At 43.6% G+C, this 16503-nt stretch overlaps 1 protein-coding gene across 6 annotated transcripts in view; it reads left to right on the forward strand.

Moving 5' to 3' along the window:
• Positions 1 to 16503, forward strand: part of insc (INSC spindle orientation adaptor protein) — a 191487-nt gene that overhangs the window by 62566 nt on the left and 112418 nt on the right. For 3 of the 6 annotated variants that reach the window (XM_077247158.1, XM_077247163.1, XM_077247161.1), the window contains 4 exons: positions 11545 to 11890; positions 11978 to 12030; positions 12099 to 12222; positions 14256 to 14369. In XM_077247158.1, the coding sequence (XP_077103273.1) occupies positions 11545 to 11890; positions 11978 to 12030; positions 12099 to 12222; positions 14256 to 14369 (637 nt within the window). The remainder of the gene's footprint in view (positions 1 to 11544; positions 11891 to 11977; positions 12031 to 12098; positions 12223 to 14255; positions 14370 to 16503) is intronic. The other 3 variants (XM_077247159.1, XM_077247164.1, XM_077247162.1) reach the window with 1 other exon arrangement.

A 16503-nucleotide genomic window follows, 5' to 3' on the forward strand; every position in this document is an offset into this window, starting at 1 on the left:
TATCATAAACTTTTGATCAACACCATAAATTCTCAGATGATGTAAAAAGTGCAGCCGTTGTTGTAACCTTTTACAGAGATTATCTCATTGGATATTCCATGTCAGTGAATTATCAAAAAAGACACCCAGATATGTGTATGATGACTGTATGATGGCCTGTACGATGACCTGTATGATGGCCTATATGATGGCCTGTATGATGACTGTATGATGGCCTGTATGATGACCTGTATGATGACTGTATGATGGCCTATATGATGGCCTGTATGATGGCCTGTATGATGACCTGTATGATGACTGTATGATGGCCTGTATGATGGCCTATATGATGGCCTGTATGATGACTGTATGATGGCCTGTATGATGGCCTGTATGATGACCTGTATGATGGCCTGTATGATGACTGTATGATGGCCTGTATGATGGCCTGTATGATGACCTGTATGATGACCTGTATGATGACTGTATGATGGCCTGTATGATGGCCTGTATGATGGCCTGTATGATGACCTGTATGATGACCTGTATGATGGCCTGTATGATGACCTGTATGATGACCTGTATGATGGCCTGTATGATGGCCTGTATGATGACCTGTATGATGACCTGTATGATGGCCTGTATGATGGCCTATATGATGACCTGTATGATGGCCTGTATGATGGCCTGTATGATGGCCTGTATGATGGCCTGTATGATGACCTGTATGATGACTGTATGATGGCCTGTATGATGATCTGTATGATGACCTGTATGATGTCCTGTATGATGGCCTGTATGATGGGCTGTATGATGACTGTATGATGACCTGTATGATGACCTGTATGATGGCCTGTATGATGACTGTATGATGACCTGTATGATGGCCTGTCTGATGACTGTATGATGATCTGTATGATGACCTGTATGATGGCCTGTATGATGGGCTGTATGATGACTGTATGATGACTGTATGATGACCTGTATGATGGCCTGTCTGATGACTGTATGATGACCTGTATGATGGCCTGTATGATGGCCTGTATGATGGGCTGTATGATGGCCTGTATGATGGCCTATATGATGGCCTGTATGATGACTGTATGATGGCCTGTATGATGGCCTGTATGATGGCCTGTATGATGATCTGTATGATGACCTGTATGATGTCCTGTATGATGGCCTGTATGATGGGCTGTATGATGACTGTATGATGACCTGTATGATTACCTGTATGATGGCCTGTATGATGACTGTATGATGACCTGTATGATGGCCTGTCTGATGACTGTATGATGACCTGTATGATGACCTGTATGATGACTGTATGATGCTCTTTATGATGACCTGTATGATGGCCTGTATGATGATCTGTATGATGACCTGTATGATGTCCTGTATGATGGCCTGTATGATGGGCTGTATGATGACTGTATGATGACCTGTATGATTACCTGTATGATGGCCTGTATGATGACTGTATGATGACCTGTATGATGACCTGTCTGATGACTGTATGATGACCTGTATGATGACCTGTATGATGACCTGTATGATGGCCTGTATGATGACTGTATGATGACCTGTATGATGACCTGTATGATGACTGTATGATGCTCTTTATGATGACCTGTATGATGGCCTGTATGATGACTGTATGATGACCTGTATGATGGCCTGTATGATGGCCTGTATGATGACCTGTATGATGCTCTTTATGATGACCTGTATGATGACTGTATGATGACCTGTATGATGACCTGTATGATGACCTGTATGATGGCCTGTATGATGACCTGTATGATGACCTGTATGATGGCCTGTATGATGGCCTGTATGATGGCCTGTATGATGACCTGTATGATGACCTGTATGATGGCCTGTATGATGACCTGTATGATGACTGTATGATGACCTGTATGATGACCTGTATGATGACCTGTATGATGACCTGTATGATGGCCTGTATGATGACCTGTATGATGACTGTATGATGGCCTGTATGATGGCCTGTATGATGGCCTGTCTGATGACTGTATGATGACCTGTATGATGACCTGTATGATGGCCTGTATGATGACTGTATGATGACCTGTATGATGACCTGTATGATGACTGTATGATGCTCTTTATGATGACCTGTATGATGGCCTGTATGATGACCTGTATGATGACTGTATGATGCTCTTTATGATGACCTGTATGATGGCCTGTATGATGACTGTATGATGACCTGTATGATTGCCTGTATGATGGCCTGTATGATGACCTGTATGATGACCTGTATGATGGCCTGTATGATGGCCTGTATGATGGCCTGTATGATGACCTGTATGATGACCTGTATGATGACCTGTATGATGGCCTGTATGATGACCTGTATGATGACTGTCTGATGACCTGTATGATGACCTGTATGATGACCTGTATGATGACCTGTATGATGGCCTGTATGATGACCTGTATGATGACTGTATGATGGCCTGTATGATAGGGGTGGGAATCTCTAGGCACCTCACAATTCGATTCGATTACGATTCAGAGGCCTGCGATTCGATTCAAAAGCGATTATCGATTATCTGAATCTTTTGTGTGTGTGTGTGTGTGTGAATATAAATACTTTGCTTTAAAAGTACAAAGTAATGACCCATAAAGAATTAACGTACAATATATTTTATTAACATTGCAAAGAACCAACAGGAAAATAAATGTGTGCCTGAACTAGCAGCATACTTGTGAATTAATAATATAACAACAACAGGTGTTCTGACGATTCATGCTACCCATCGAGATGTGCTACTTACTGGTGCATGTGCAGAGTCTGCAGACTCATTTTTCTTCTGCTTACCACGCCCATAAATCTATGCATCCTTGCTGTGGAGACTTGTAGGAAACTTTGACAGGTCAAAGATGAATATTTGATGATAATTTTTACTTTTCACACCGTTTTAAAAATAAAAACAGTACATTATACTGTACTCTTAACTTCGAATTTTATTATAATTTTATTTCATATAATAATATCATTTTTACTTGTTATATCAAATGTGATAATTGCTAGTTCATTTAAAATATCCAAATATGCTCCCCATACACTTACCCTGATTAAAATGAAATAACGATGTTATAATATTGTGAGATTTACACCATTATGGAAACAATAGAGAATGAATCAACATTATCTATGATCGATTTGCGTTTGGGTGGCATTTTTCGACAAGGCAGCAGAAATCGTCTGAACACCGGTACAGCCCAGAGCCATAGAGAGAAACGGCTCTGGTACAGCCGAGTGTTTTTCCTCCTCTGGGTGGAAACATGTCATATGGCTTCTCATATTTGTCGTGTTGCCGAAATATTTTAGTTTTATTCTACAAAGCTTACAACTAGTGTGGCTCTTGTCCAGCTCCTTTCCCCCTTCAACTTCATAGAAGCCAAAATATTTCCACACGTCAGCTTTTAACGAGGAGGGTGTTTGGATTTCGCGCTCAGCCATCGCGTCTCTGTTATGTGCGCACGCCACAGACAGACGGTCCGGGCACTGCACTTCCGCGCTTCAGAGTTCCGTCTTTTGCGTTCCGTCAATATTACGTCATTATAAATAGGCTACATATCTAAAAAAAAAAATTTTTTTTTTTTTGGAAAATCGATTTTTGACATTTGTGAATCGATTCAGAATCGTCCACGTCCGCATCGCGATGCATCTAAGAATCGATTTTTTCCCCCACCCCTACTGTATGATGGCCTGTATGATGACCTGTATGATGGCCTGTATGATGGCCTGTATGATGGCCTGTATGATGACCTGTATGATGACTGTATGATGGCCTGTATGATGGCCTGTATGATGACCTGTATGATGACCTGTATGATGACTGTATGATGGCCTGTATGATGGCCTGTGTGATGACCTGTATGATGACCTGTATGATGACTGTATGATGGCCTGTATGATGACCTGTATGATGACCTGTATGATGGCCTGTATGATGACCTGAATGATGACCTGTATGATGACCTGTATGATGGCCTGTATGATGACCTGTATGATGACCTGTATGATGACTGTATGATGGCCTGTATGATGGCCTGTGTGATGACCTGTATGATGACCTGTATGATGACTGTATGATGGCCTGTATGATGACCTGTATGATGACCTGTATGATGGCCTGTATGATGACCTGAATGATGACCTGTATGATGACCTGTATGATGGCCTGTATGATGACCTGTATGATGGCCTGTATGATGACTGTATGATGACTGTATGATGACCTGTATGATGACCTGTATGATGGCCTGTATGATGGCCTGTATGATGACTGTATCATGGACTGTATGATGGCCTGTATGATGACTGTATGATGGCCTGTATGATGACCTGTATGATGACTGTATGATGATCTTTATGATGGCCTGTATGATGACCTGTATGATGGCCTGTATGATGACCTGTATGATGGCCTGTATGATGGCCTGTATGATGACCTGTATGATGGCCTGTATGATGGCCTGTATGATGACCTGTATGATGGCCTGTATGATGGCCTGTGTGATGACCTGTATGATGACCTGTATGATGGCCTGTATGATGACCTGTATGATGGCCTGTATGATGACCTGTATGATGACCTGTATGATGGCCTGTATGATGGCCTGAATGATGACCTGTATGATGGCCTGTATGATGGCCTGTATGATGACCTGTATGATGGCCTGTATGATGACTGTATGATGGCCTGTATGATGACCTGTATGATGGCCTGTATGATGGCCTGTATGATGGCCTGTATGATGACCTGTATGATGACCTGTATGATGACCTGTATGTTGACCTGTATGATGACTGTGTGATGGCCTGTATGATGACCTGTATGATGACCTGTATGATGACCTGTATGATGACTGTATGATGATCTGTATAATGGCCTGTATGATGGCCTGTATGATGACCTGTATGATGGCCTGTATGATGACCTGTATGATGACCTGTATGATGATCTGTATAATGGCCTGTATGATGGACTGTATGATGGCTTGTATGACGACCTGTATGCAGCCTTGTATGATGACCTGTATGATGGCCTGTATGATGACCTGTATGCAGCCTTGTATGATGACCTGTATGATGACCTGTATGATGGCCTGTATGATGACCTGTATGATGGCCTGTATGATGGCCTGTATCATGACCTATATGATGGCCTGTATGATGGCCTGTATGATGGCCTGTATGATGGCCTGTATGATGACCTGTATGATGATCTGTATAATGGCCTGTATGATGGACTGTATGATGGCTTGTATGACGACCTGTATGCAGCCTTGTATGATGACCTGTATGATGGCCTGTATGATGACCTGTATGCAGCCTTGTATGATGACCTGTATGATGACCTGTATGATGGCCTGTATGATGACCTGTATGATGGCCTGTATGATGGCCTGTATCATGACCTATATGATGGCCTGTATGATGGCCTGTATGATGGCCTGTATGATGGCCTGTATGATGACCTGTATGATGGCCTGTATGTTGACCTGTATGATGGCCTGTATGATGACTGTATGATGGCCTGTATGTTGACCTGTATGATGGCCTGTATGATGACCTGTATGATGACTGTATGATGGCCTGTATGATGACCTGTATGATGGCCTGTATGATGGCCTGTATGATGACCTGTATGATGACTGTATGATGGCCTGTATGATGGCCTTTATGATGGCCTGTATGATGGCCTGTATGATGACCTGTATGATGACCTGTATGATGGCCTGTATGATGACCTGTATGTTGACTGTATGATGGCCTGTATGATGACCTGTATGATGACCTGTATGATGGCCTGTATGATGACCTGTATGATGACCTGTATGATGACCTGTATGATGGCCTGTATGATGGCCTGTATGATGGCCTGTATGATGGCTTGTATGATGGCCTGTATGATGGCCTGTATGATGACCTGTATGATGGCCTGTATGATGGCCTGTATGATGGCCTGTATGATGGCCTGTATGATGGCCTGTATGATGGCCTGTATGATGACCTGTATGATGACCTGTATGATGGCCTGTATGATGGCCTGTATGATGGCCTGTATGATGGCCTGTATGATGGCCTGTATGATGGCCTGTATGATGGCCTTTATGAGGACCTGTATGATGGCCTGTATGATGACCTGTATGATGGCCTGTATGATGGCCTGTATGATGACCTGTATGATGACCTGTATGATGACTGTATGCTGACTGTATGATGGCCTGTATGATGACCTGTATGCTGACTGTATGATGATCTGTATGATGGCCTGTATGATGGCCTGTATGATGACCTGTATGATGACCTGTATGATGGCCTGTATGATGACCTGTATGCAGCCTTGTATGATGACCTGTATGATGACCTGTATGATGACCTGTATGATGGCCTGTATGATGACCTGTATGATGGCCTGTATGATGGCCTGTATGATGGCCTGTATGATGACCTGTATGATGGCCTGTATGATGGCCTGTATGATGACCTGTATGATGGCCTGTATGATGACCTGTATGATGGCCTGTATGATGGCCTGTATGATGACCTGTATGATGACCTGTATGATGGCCTGTATGATGGCCTGTATGATGGCCTGTATGATGACCTGTATGATGGTCTGTATGATGACCTGTATGATGGCCTGTATGATGGCCTGTATGATGACCTGTATGATGACCTGTATGATGGCCTGTATGATGACCTGTATGATGACCTGTATGATGACCTGTATGATGACCTGTATGATGGCCTGTATGATGACCTGTATGATGACCTGTATGATGGCCTGTATGATGGCCTGTATGATGGCCTGTATGATGACCTGTATGATGACCTGTATGATGGCCTGTATGATGACCTGTATGATGGCCTGTATGATGATCTGTATGATGGCCTGTATGATGACTGTATGATGACTGTATGATGGCCTGTATGATGACCTGTATGATGACTGTATGATGATCTGTATGATGGCCTGTATGATGGCCTGTATGATGACCTGTATGATGACCTGTATGATGGCCTGTATGATGACCTGTATGCAGCCTTGTATGATGACCTGTATGATGGCCTGTATGATGACCTGTATGATGGCCTGTATGATGACCTGTATGCAGCCTTGTAGTATGACCTGTATGTTGACCCGTATGATGGCCCGTATGATGACCTTTATGATGGCCTGTATGATGACCTGTATGATGACTGAATGATGGCCTGTATGATGACCCGTATGATGACCTGTATGATGACCTGTATGATGACCTGTATGATGACCTGTATGATGACCTGTATGATGGCCTGTATGATGACCTGTATGATATGATGGCCTGTATGATGACCTTTATGATGGCCTGTATGATGACCTGTATGATGGCCTGTATGATGGTCTGTATGATGACCTGTATGATGACCTGTATGTTGACCTGTATGATGACTGTATGATGACCTGTATGATGACTGTATGATGGCCTGTATGATGACCTGTATGATGACCTGTATGATGACTGTATGATGATCTGTATGATGGCCTGTATGATGGCCTGTATGATGACCTGTATGATGACCTGTATGATGGCCTGTATGATGACCTGTATGCAGCCTTGTATGATGACCTGTATGATGACCTGTATGATGACCTGTATGATGGCCTGTATGATGACCTGTATGATGGCCTGTATGATGACCTGTATGATGACTGTATGATGGCCTGTATGATGACCTGTATGATGGCCTGTATGATGACCTGTATGCAGCCTTGTATGATGACCTGTATGTTGACCTGTATGATGGCCCGTATGATGACCTTTATGATGGCCTGTATGATGACCTGTATGCAGCCTTGTATGATGACCTGTATGATGGCCTGTATGATGGCCTGTATGATGGCCTGTATGATGACCTGTATGATGGCCTGTATGATGGCCTGTATGATGGCCTGTATGATGACTGTATGATGGCCTGTATGATGACCTGTATGATGACCTGTATGATGGCCTGAATGATGACCTGTATGATGGCCTGTATGATGGCCTGTATGATGACCTGTATGATGGCCTGTATGATGACCTGTATGATGGCCTGTATGATGACTGTATGATGGCCTGTATGATGACCTGTATGATGGCCTGTATGATGGCCTGTATGATGACTGTATGATGACCTGTATGATGACCTGAATGATGACCTGAATGATGACCTGTATGATGGCCTGTATGATGGCCTGTATGATGACCTGTATGATGGCCTGTATGATGGCCTGTATGATGACCTGTATGATGACCTGTATGATGGCCTGTATGATGACCTGTATGCAGCCTTGTATGATGACCTGTATGATGACCTGTATGATGACCTGTATGATGGCCTGTATGATGACCTGTATGATGGCCTGTATGATGACTGTATGATGGCCTGTATGATGACCTGTATGATGGCCTGTATGATGACCTGTATGCAGCCTTGTATGATGACCTGTATGTTGACCTGTATGATGGCCCGTATGATGACCTTTATGATGGCCTGTATGATGACCTGTATGCAGCCTTGTATGATGGCCTGTATGATGGCCTGTATGATGACCTGTATGATGACCTGTATGATGGCTTGTATGATGACTGTATGATGGCCTGTATGATGGCCTGTATGATGACTGTATGATGATCTGTATGATGACCTGTATGATGGCCTGTATGATGGCCTGTATGATGGCCTGTATGATGACCTGTATGATGACCTGTATGATGGCCTGTATGATGGCCTGTATGATGACCTGTATGATGACTGTATGATGGCCTGTATGATGACCTGTATGATGGCCTGTATGATGGCCTGTATGATGGCCTGTATGATGACTGTATGATGACCTGTATGATGACCTGAATGAAGACCTGAATGATGACCTGTATGATGACCTGTATGATGACCTGTATGATAGCCTGAATGATGACCTGTATGATGGCCTGTATGATGGCCTGTATGATGACCTGTATGATGGCCTGTATGATGACCTGTATGATGGCCTGTATGATGACTGTATGATGGCCTGTATGATGACCTGTATGATGGCCTGTATGATGGCCTGTATGATGACTGTATGATGACCTGTATGATGACCTGTATGATGGCCTGTATGATGGCCTGTATGATGACCTGTATGATGGCCTGAATGATGACCTGTATGATGACCTGTATGATGACCTGAATGATGACCTGTATGATGGCCTGTATGATGACTGTATGATGACCTGTATGATGACCTGAATGATGACCTGTATGATGGCCTGTATGATGGCCTGTATGATGGCCTGTATGATGACCTGTATGATGACCTGAATGATGACCTGTATGATGGCCTGTATGATGACTGTATGATGACCTGTATGATGACCTGTATGATGACCTGTATGATGACCTGAATGATGACTTGTATGATGGCCTGTATGATGGCCTGTATGATGACCTGTATGATGGCCTGTATGATGACCTGTATGATGGCCTGTATGATGACTGTATGATGACCTGTATGATGGCCTGTCTGATGACTGTATGATGATCTGTATGATGGCCTGTATGATGACCTGTATGATGACCTGTATGATGACCTGTCTGATGACTGTATGATGATCTGTATGATGGCCTGTATGATGGCCTGTATGATGGCCTGTATGATGACCTGAATGATGACCTGTATGATGGCCTGTATGATGACTGTATGATGACCTGAATGATGACCTCTATGATGGCCTGCATGATGACTGTATGATGACCTGTATGATGACCTGTATGATGACCTGTATGATGACCTGAATGATGACTTGTATGATGGCCTGTATGATGGCCTGTATGATGACCTGTATGATGGCCTGTATGATGACCTGTATGATGGCCTGTATGATGACTGTATGATGACCTGTATGATGGCCTGTCTGATGACTGTATGATGATCTGTATGATGGCTTGTATGATGACCTGTATGATGGCCTGTATGATGACCTGTATGCAGCCTTGTATGATGACCTGTATGTTGACCTGTATGATGGCCTATATGATGGCCTGTATGATGGCCTGTATGATGACCTGTATGATGACCTGTATGATGGCCTGTATGATGACCTGTATGATGACCTGTATGATGGCCTGTATGATGACCTGTATGATGACTGTATGATGACTGTATGATGATCTGTATGATGACCTGTATGATGACCTGTATGATGGCCTGTAAGATGGCCTGTATGATGACCTGTATGATGACCTGTATGATGACTGTATGATGATCTGTATGATGGCCTGTATGATGACCTGTATGATGGCCTGTATGATGACCTGTATGATGACCTGTATGATGGCCTGTATGATGACCTGTATGATGGCCCGTATGATGGCCTGTATGATGACCTGTATGATGGCCTGTATGATGGCCTGTATGATCTGTGATCAGCAACTCCTCTAGGGTCAGATACCATCTCCGTTGTCTTATTTACTTTTAGAGCTAGGTGGTTGTCCTCACATCAATTCACAAACCTTCCAATCTCTGAAAAATATTCAGACAAGTCTTGACTATAGATTGCTGCAAATTAGCTCTAAAGCTACCAGCAGTTGGTCATCCTGTAGTATTTGCAGGTTGAGGGTGCTGTCTTCCATGGCGTCTCCCAGGGGCTTGGCTGGTACCCAGGTTGTTGCCATGGTGACAGTTCTATGCTGGTCATGGGCTTGCTCAGTCCAGCTGCTTTTAATCTGGTTTGAGCCTCAGTCTCTAGCTGGTCTGTGAGGCTTTGAGCACAGGTCCGCTCCTTGTGGGAAAAAAAGGTGTGTAATGCCCTGATGTGGTGGTGTGTGTCCGTCAGCAGGTGTGTGATGCCCTGATGTGGTGTTGTGTGTCCGTCAGCAGGTATGTAATGCCCTGATATGGTGGTTGTAGTAAAACTCAGCGTGGGTGTAGGGAGAAGAAGACAGGGTCGGCGGGAATAGGGACTCGCACTTTATTTATAAAGAAAACAAAAGAAAACAAAAGGTGCGCTCGTGCGCTTTCACCGTAGTGAAACACTACAGCATAAAATACAAAAACACTTCTCCACGATCACTCAGTCCGTTTCGCCCGTGTGTGCTGCGGGTCGCGTGCGAGTCCCAGCTCTCTCTCCCGCTCTCTCATTCCCGGCAGCTTATATGCGGTCTCCACGCCAATCACTGCAATCAGACACAGGTGTTCATCATCTGCACTTGACCTACTTACTCACCGCACAGCTCGCTGACTCGTCTCTCGCTACAGACTTCGCAAAACCATGCCCCCCTCGCCACAGTGGTGTGTGTCCATCAGCAGGTGTGTGATGCTCTGATGTGATGGTGTGTGTCCATCAGCAGGTGTGTGATGCTCTGATGTGGTGATGTGTGTCCATCAGCAGGTGTGTAATGCCCTGATGTGGTGGTGTGTGTCCATCAGCAGGTGTGTGATGCTCTGATGTGATGGTGTGTGTCCGTCAGCAGGTGTGTGATGATCTGATGTGGTGGTGTGTGTCCATCAGCAGGTGTGTGATACAGGTGGACTCTGTGCAGCGCTGGATGGAGGACTTGCGGCACATGACGGAGGTGGAGTGCATGTGTGTCCTGCAGTCAAAGCCCCTCGGCGTGGATGAAGACGCGCCAGGAGAGCTCATCGTGTCGGTGGGCGAGCAGGTGACCCGGGATAACCTGCAGGCGCTGCTGAAGAGGGCGCTGGTGGTCAGCACGGAGCTTGGCAAGATGTTCCAGCGGCTGGAGAAGCGGCGCTGGCAGCGGGTGCACAGCACGGCCCTCAGGGTCAGCGCTCACGTGCGCTCGCTCATCCAGGAGTACAGCACGGCCAGAAGCGCTCCAGCAGACATGCAGAAGGTGCAAGAACATGTCAAAACAAAAAGCCTTTAATCACATATAACAAACATATTTTACTGATGATATTGTATGTATCTCTCATGGCAGTATGAGAAATCGCTGCTGGAGAAGTGCATGGAGCTCAACATCATTACAGAGAGGTGAAGAACCTTCCTTCTTCATCTTACAAATCAGATCATGTATATATCTGACACTGTTTACTCCTCAGGTGTCTTCATACTGAGGACGAATACTTCCTCAAATCCATGAAGGAGGCCATTCACGAGATCCTAACTGACGTCAGCGACTCCTTCAGCCATATGATTGACATGGCACTGGCCAATGAGATTCAGGTAAGAGTGGCCTTATACTGCATGATCTTCGTTGATCATTAGATTAACTGCATTTTAATTTGCTTCAGTTATTTTGGTTACAGCTTCAGTATTCATGAATTATTAGAGTAATACAGTATAATTTAATATCAAATGATATTCACATTTGTCTTAAAATGGCAGTTCTAATGCTATAGATGTGGACAGATGAGTGGGCAGGTTTACTACTCGATAGACCTCGAGGAACATTTTTTGCTTTTATGGTGTGAGTGCTAGTGAATTGTGGATCGGCGTTTACCATCTGTCCCGCGGAGGAAGACGTTGCCAGCCCCACTCCGGACTCAGAACTGGAAAAGGTTATAGTCTCGTCTCTCCGCTTGTCCCGCCCTCTCCTGCATCTCTGATGGTCCTCCCAGCCTTCCCCTCCTACCTCCTCCACCTAAATAAGCCAGTCTTCTGGCCCTGTCGCCACTGGTTCCCTTTAGTTCCTCGGCTCCTCCTCAGTTTGCTCCTCTATGCTGCACAGGTGCGTCTCTGGTCTTCCTGTCTCCAGCTACACCTGTTCTGATCCCCTGGCTCCACCTCCAGCCGCCGAACACCATGGCCTGTTGACCAGTCGGCTTCACCTTGGCTCCTTCCTCCCTCAACTCCACCTGGGACCGCCGTCTTTACGGCTCCATCGGGCTCCCTCGTCCCTCTGGCTTTGTCTTGCTTAGTCATCGCTCTGCCTATGCCACGGACTTCCACCTTCCCTCCAGCTTCGCCTTCCCTCTGGCGCTTCGAGTCCCACCCTGGCTCCACCCTGGCTCCGCCTTGGCCTCCAGAACCTACAGCATCGCCCGGCCTCTGACCCCTGACCCCCTGACCCCACCCTGGCTCCTCCAACCATGGGTTCTGCTGTGGGCATTTGTCCTGGGTTGTCAGGGTTATGTTTAGCTCTGTTAGTTTCATTGTATTTAGGGCCCAAGTTCTGAAGGGGCTTATTGTTTTCCTTAAGATGCTTCTTCTTTTTCGTCAAGGTTTCGGGGGCTTTTGGTGCCCTTAACATGCTCAAAAACTCTTGAAAATTTGCACACTGGTCAGAATCCGTGGCCATTAGGGCCGGGCCAAAGCTGGTACATGGGCGTGGCAGGTGGGCTCTATGAAGCCACCTAGAATGGGATCTGAAATCTTGGACACATACAAGAATGTATTTGTATGAAACTCGTTACACATATAGATCTCAACCTGTCAAACTTTAATAATATAATAATACACATCAGAGTTGTCAGCCAGTAGACATGGGCAAAGCCTTAGAAACAAGCATGGTGAAGGGGCTCAGTAGTGCCACCTTTTGACAAAAGTGGGGGTTAATTTTACCTACAGTCAGCAAACTCAGTACATACATTGTTCTCATCGAGCTGGACAACTTTCTAATTTACAGTCATTAGCTCTGACCAACAGGAAGTCAGATATTTTGTTTTGAATGTGGATTTTTTGAATAGTCAGTCAATTTTTATCTGCTGCGACTAGGAAATTCATACGATTCACACCAAACTTTCTGAACATGGCGGCAAGACATTGAAGATGTTAAATTGTGAATGGTTACTGGATCTGTATCGGTGTTACCATGGCGAGCAATTAAAATAATGACAAAAAGGGAAACATGTCTCATATCATGACATAATCCTTTTATATTCTCCCAGTTTAAATGCATATTGCTGGTCATGCACAGTCTCCCTGAAGCCTCCGGGGTGGTGGTTGCACCGGGTTTGGGCCCGTCATCACTGCTTGCAGCTATATATATTTTTTTTTTCTGAGTTCCCAGTCATTGATAGTTTCCATGGTTGTTAAGAAATACACACCTGATCACTGTTCTGTTTATTATCCTCCCTTGTGTTCAGTTCATTCAGTTCTTGGTTCAGGTTGTGTTTTACTGTGATTACTCTACGATCTCCTGCATGTTCTTAGTTTATTGTTAAATAAAGTGTTTCTGTTGGATTTTCCTTGTCATTGTGTGCTCATTAAAACCACTGTGTGTGACAATAGTGACATTTATTCTAATTTTTTTACAGATTCTGATCCGTCAGATTGAGGATTCGGATAATGTTTTTGCCATCAGCACTGCCATCAGTAACCTGCTGTCTTTAACTCAGGACGGGCCGCAGCTCTGCAGCATCATCGCTAAAGTACCACAATACACACAGACCCTCTCATACACACACACACACACACACACACACACACACACACACACACACACACACACACACACACACACACACACACACACACACACTCTCACTTTCTCTCTCTATCTCTCATACACACACACACACACACGTAGTGTTTCCATGTTTTATGGGGACTTTCCATAGACATAATGATTTTTATACTGTACAAACTGTAAATTCTATTCCCTTACACTAAGCCTATCCCTAAACCTACCCATCACAGAAAACTTTCTGCATTTTTACATTTTCAAAAAACATCACATAGTATGATTTATAAGCTGTTTTCCTCATGGGGACCAAAAAATGTCCCCACACGAACAAGGATTTCAGATATTGCCATCCTTATGGGGACATTTTGTCCCCATAATGTAGGGTTTACCAGGCCACACACACACACACACACACACACACACACACACACACACACACACACACACACACACACACACACACACACACACATACTGCTGTGATCATGTGATCAGCTCCTTCGGGGCATCTCTCATCTTATGCAGTGTTTTCACTCCTTTGGATTTGTTCACATTTGGTTTCTCTTCAAACTAATTTGCAGTACAATGCAAATGTGTTCCAGCTCAGCCAGATCAGATGGAGATCATATGTGGTTGATGCCACACATTTGTTTCAGTTGGATTCATGTCTGGGCCATTTCAGGGCACTAACTCTGTTTTCCAGGTCATTCTATTACAGATTTGGTTTAATTGATTTATTTACTCAAAGTATGTTCTCGTAGTGGTGAAGACCCTGGTCACTTATTCAGTTATTTACACAAATTGAAATCATGTTTACATTATTATGCTTCAATAACATATTTCAAATCAACAATACAATTTATAATTAGCTTGATAAAAGCAATTTATTTTTAGAATGAAACTGGAGGGTTTGGTCTCCGGCTTCTATTGAACTCTGATGCCGCAGCTTCATGTCCATTAGCTGTCTGGTTCTCCTGGTGTTTTTCTAATCAGATCGATACTGTCCCGTCCCATTAGCGGTTACTGGTGTTTCCTGGCTCTCTGCCTCGGGCGCGTCACGCGACCGTAAGAGGACTGACTGCCGGACGTTTACCAGCGGCGTCTGAAGGCATCGCTCACTTCTGTATGCTGTCATTAGATAGATACCATGTTAAACATCTGTCATCGCTTTTGCTTCTCACTTTCTGTTTCATCTCCACTCGTTCTCACATTGATCATCAAATTCCTCAAACAGAATGTTATTTAATAGGCAAAAACACTTCACCCTTTCAAAACAGACGTTTATTCAAGTGTGCTATTAGTATACTTCTTTTAAACTAATGTAAGAATGTATACTTTCAGTCTACTTTTTATATACTTCTCATAAATATACTTAAAATTGCACTTAAGTTTACTTAACTTATACTGAGAGAAATATATAAATATATATATAATGTATATAAGTTTATTTGGCCTACACTTGTTCTAAATCTTTTGATTGAGATATACTAAAAAGTACAATTAAGTATTCTAAGTATACTTGGCTTGTAGTTGTGTTAACCCTTTTGATTGAATAGCCTATTAAATACTTAGTTGTTTGGCATCCAATACAATAGATTTGTTTGAAAATAATGATTTATAAAGAAAATAGATTTGTTCCTCATTCTGAGTATGCTATTTTTTAACACTGTTTGTGTCCATAGGGATTTACTTCAAATCTACTTAAAGTACAGTTAAAGGTATATTTCAAGTATAAATTAATAATAAACATAGTAGTATACTCAAAGTACAAAGTAATATATAAATAGTAAATTATAAGTATGATGTTATGTTCACAGTATAAAACTACTAAACTAGTAGTTTACTGAGAGTATAGCCTACTTTAAAGTATACTTTCATAAACTAAATAATGTGCTACAAGTGTTTAACTTGTAAACTATCAGTTCACTTGTTTAGTTAAAGGGATAGTTCACCCAAAAATGTAAATTCTGTCAGTAATTACTCTCCCTCATGTTGTTCAACCCCGTAAGACCTTCGTTCATCTTCGCAACACAAATTAAGATATTTGTGATTAAATCTGAGAGCTGGATCACTCCTCCATAGGCTTCTTGCGGGATTGA

Source organism: Siphateles boraxobius, unplaced genomic scaffold (genome assembly GCF_051911475.1).
Source record: "Siphateles boraxobius isolate OS27281-9 unplaced genomic scaffold, OSU_SipBor_1 107, whole genome shotgun sequence".
In the NCBI taxonomy this organism is placed as follows: domain Eukaryota; kingdom Metazoa; phylum Chordata; class Actinopteri; order Cypriniformes; family Leuciscidae; genus Siphateles; species Siphateles boraxobius.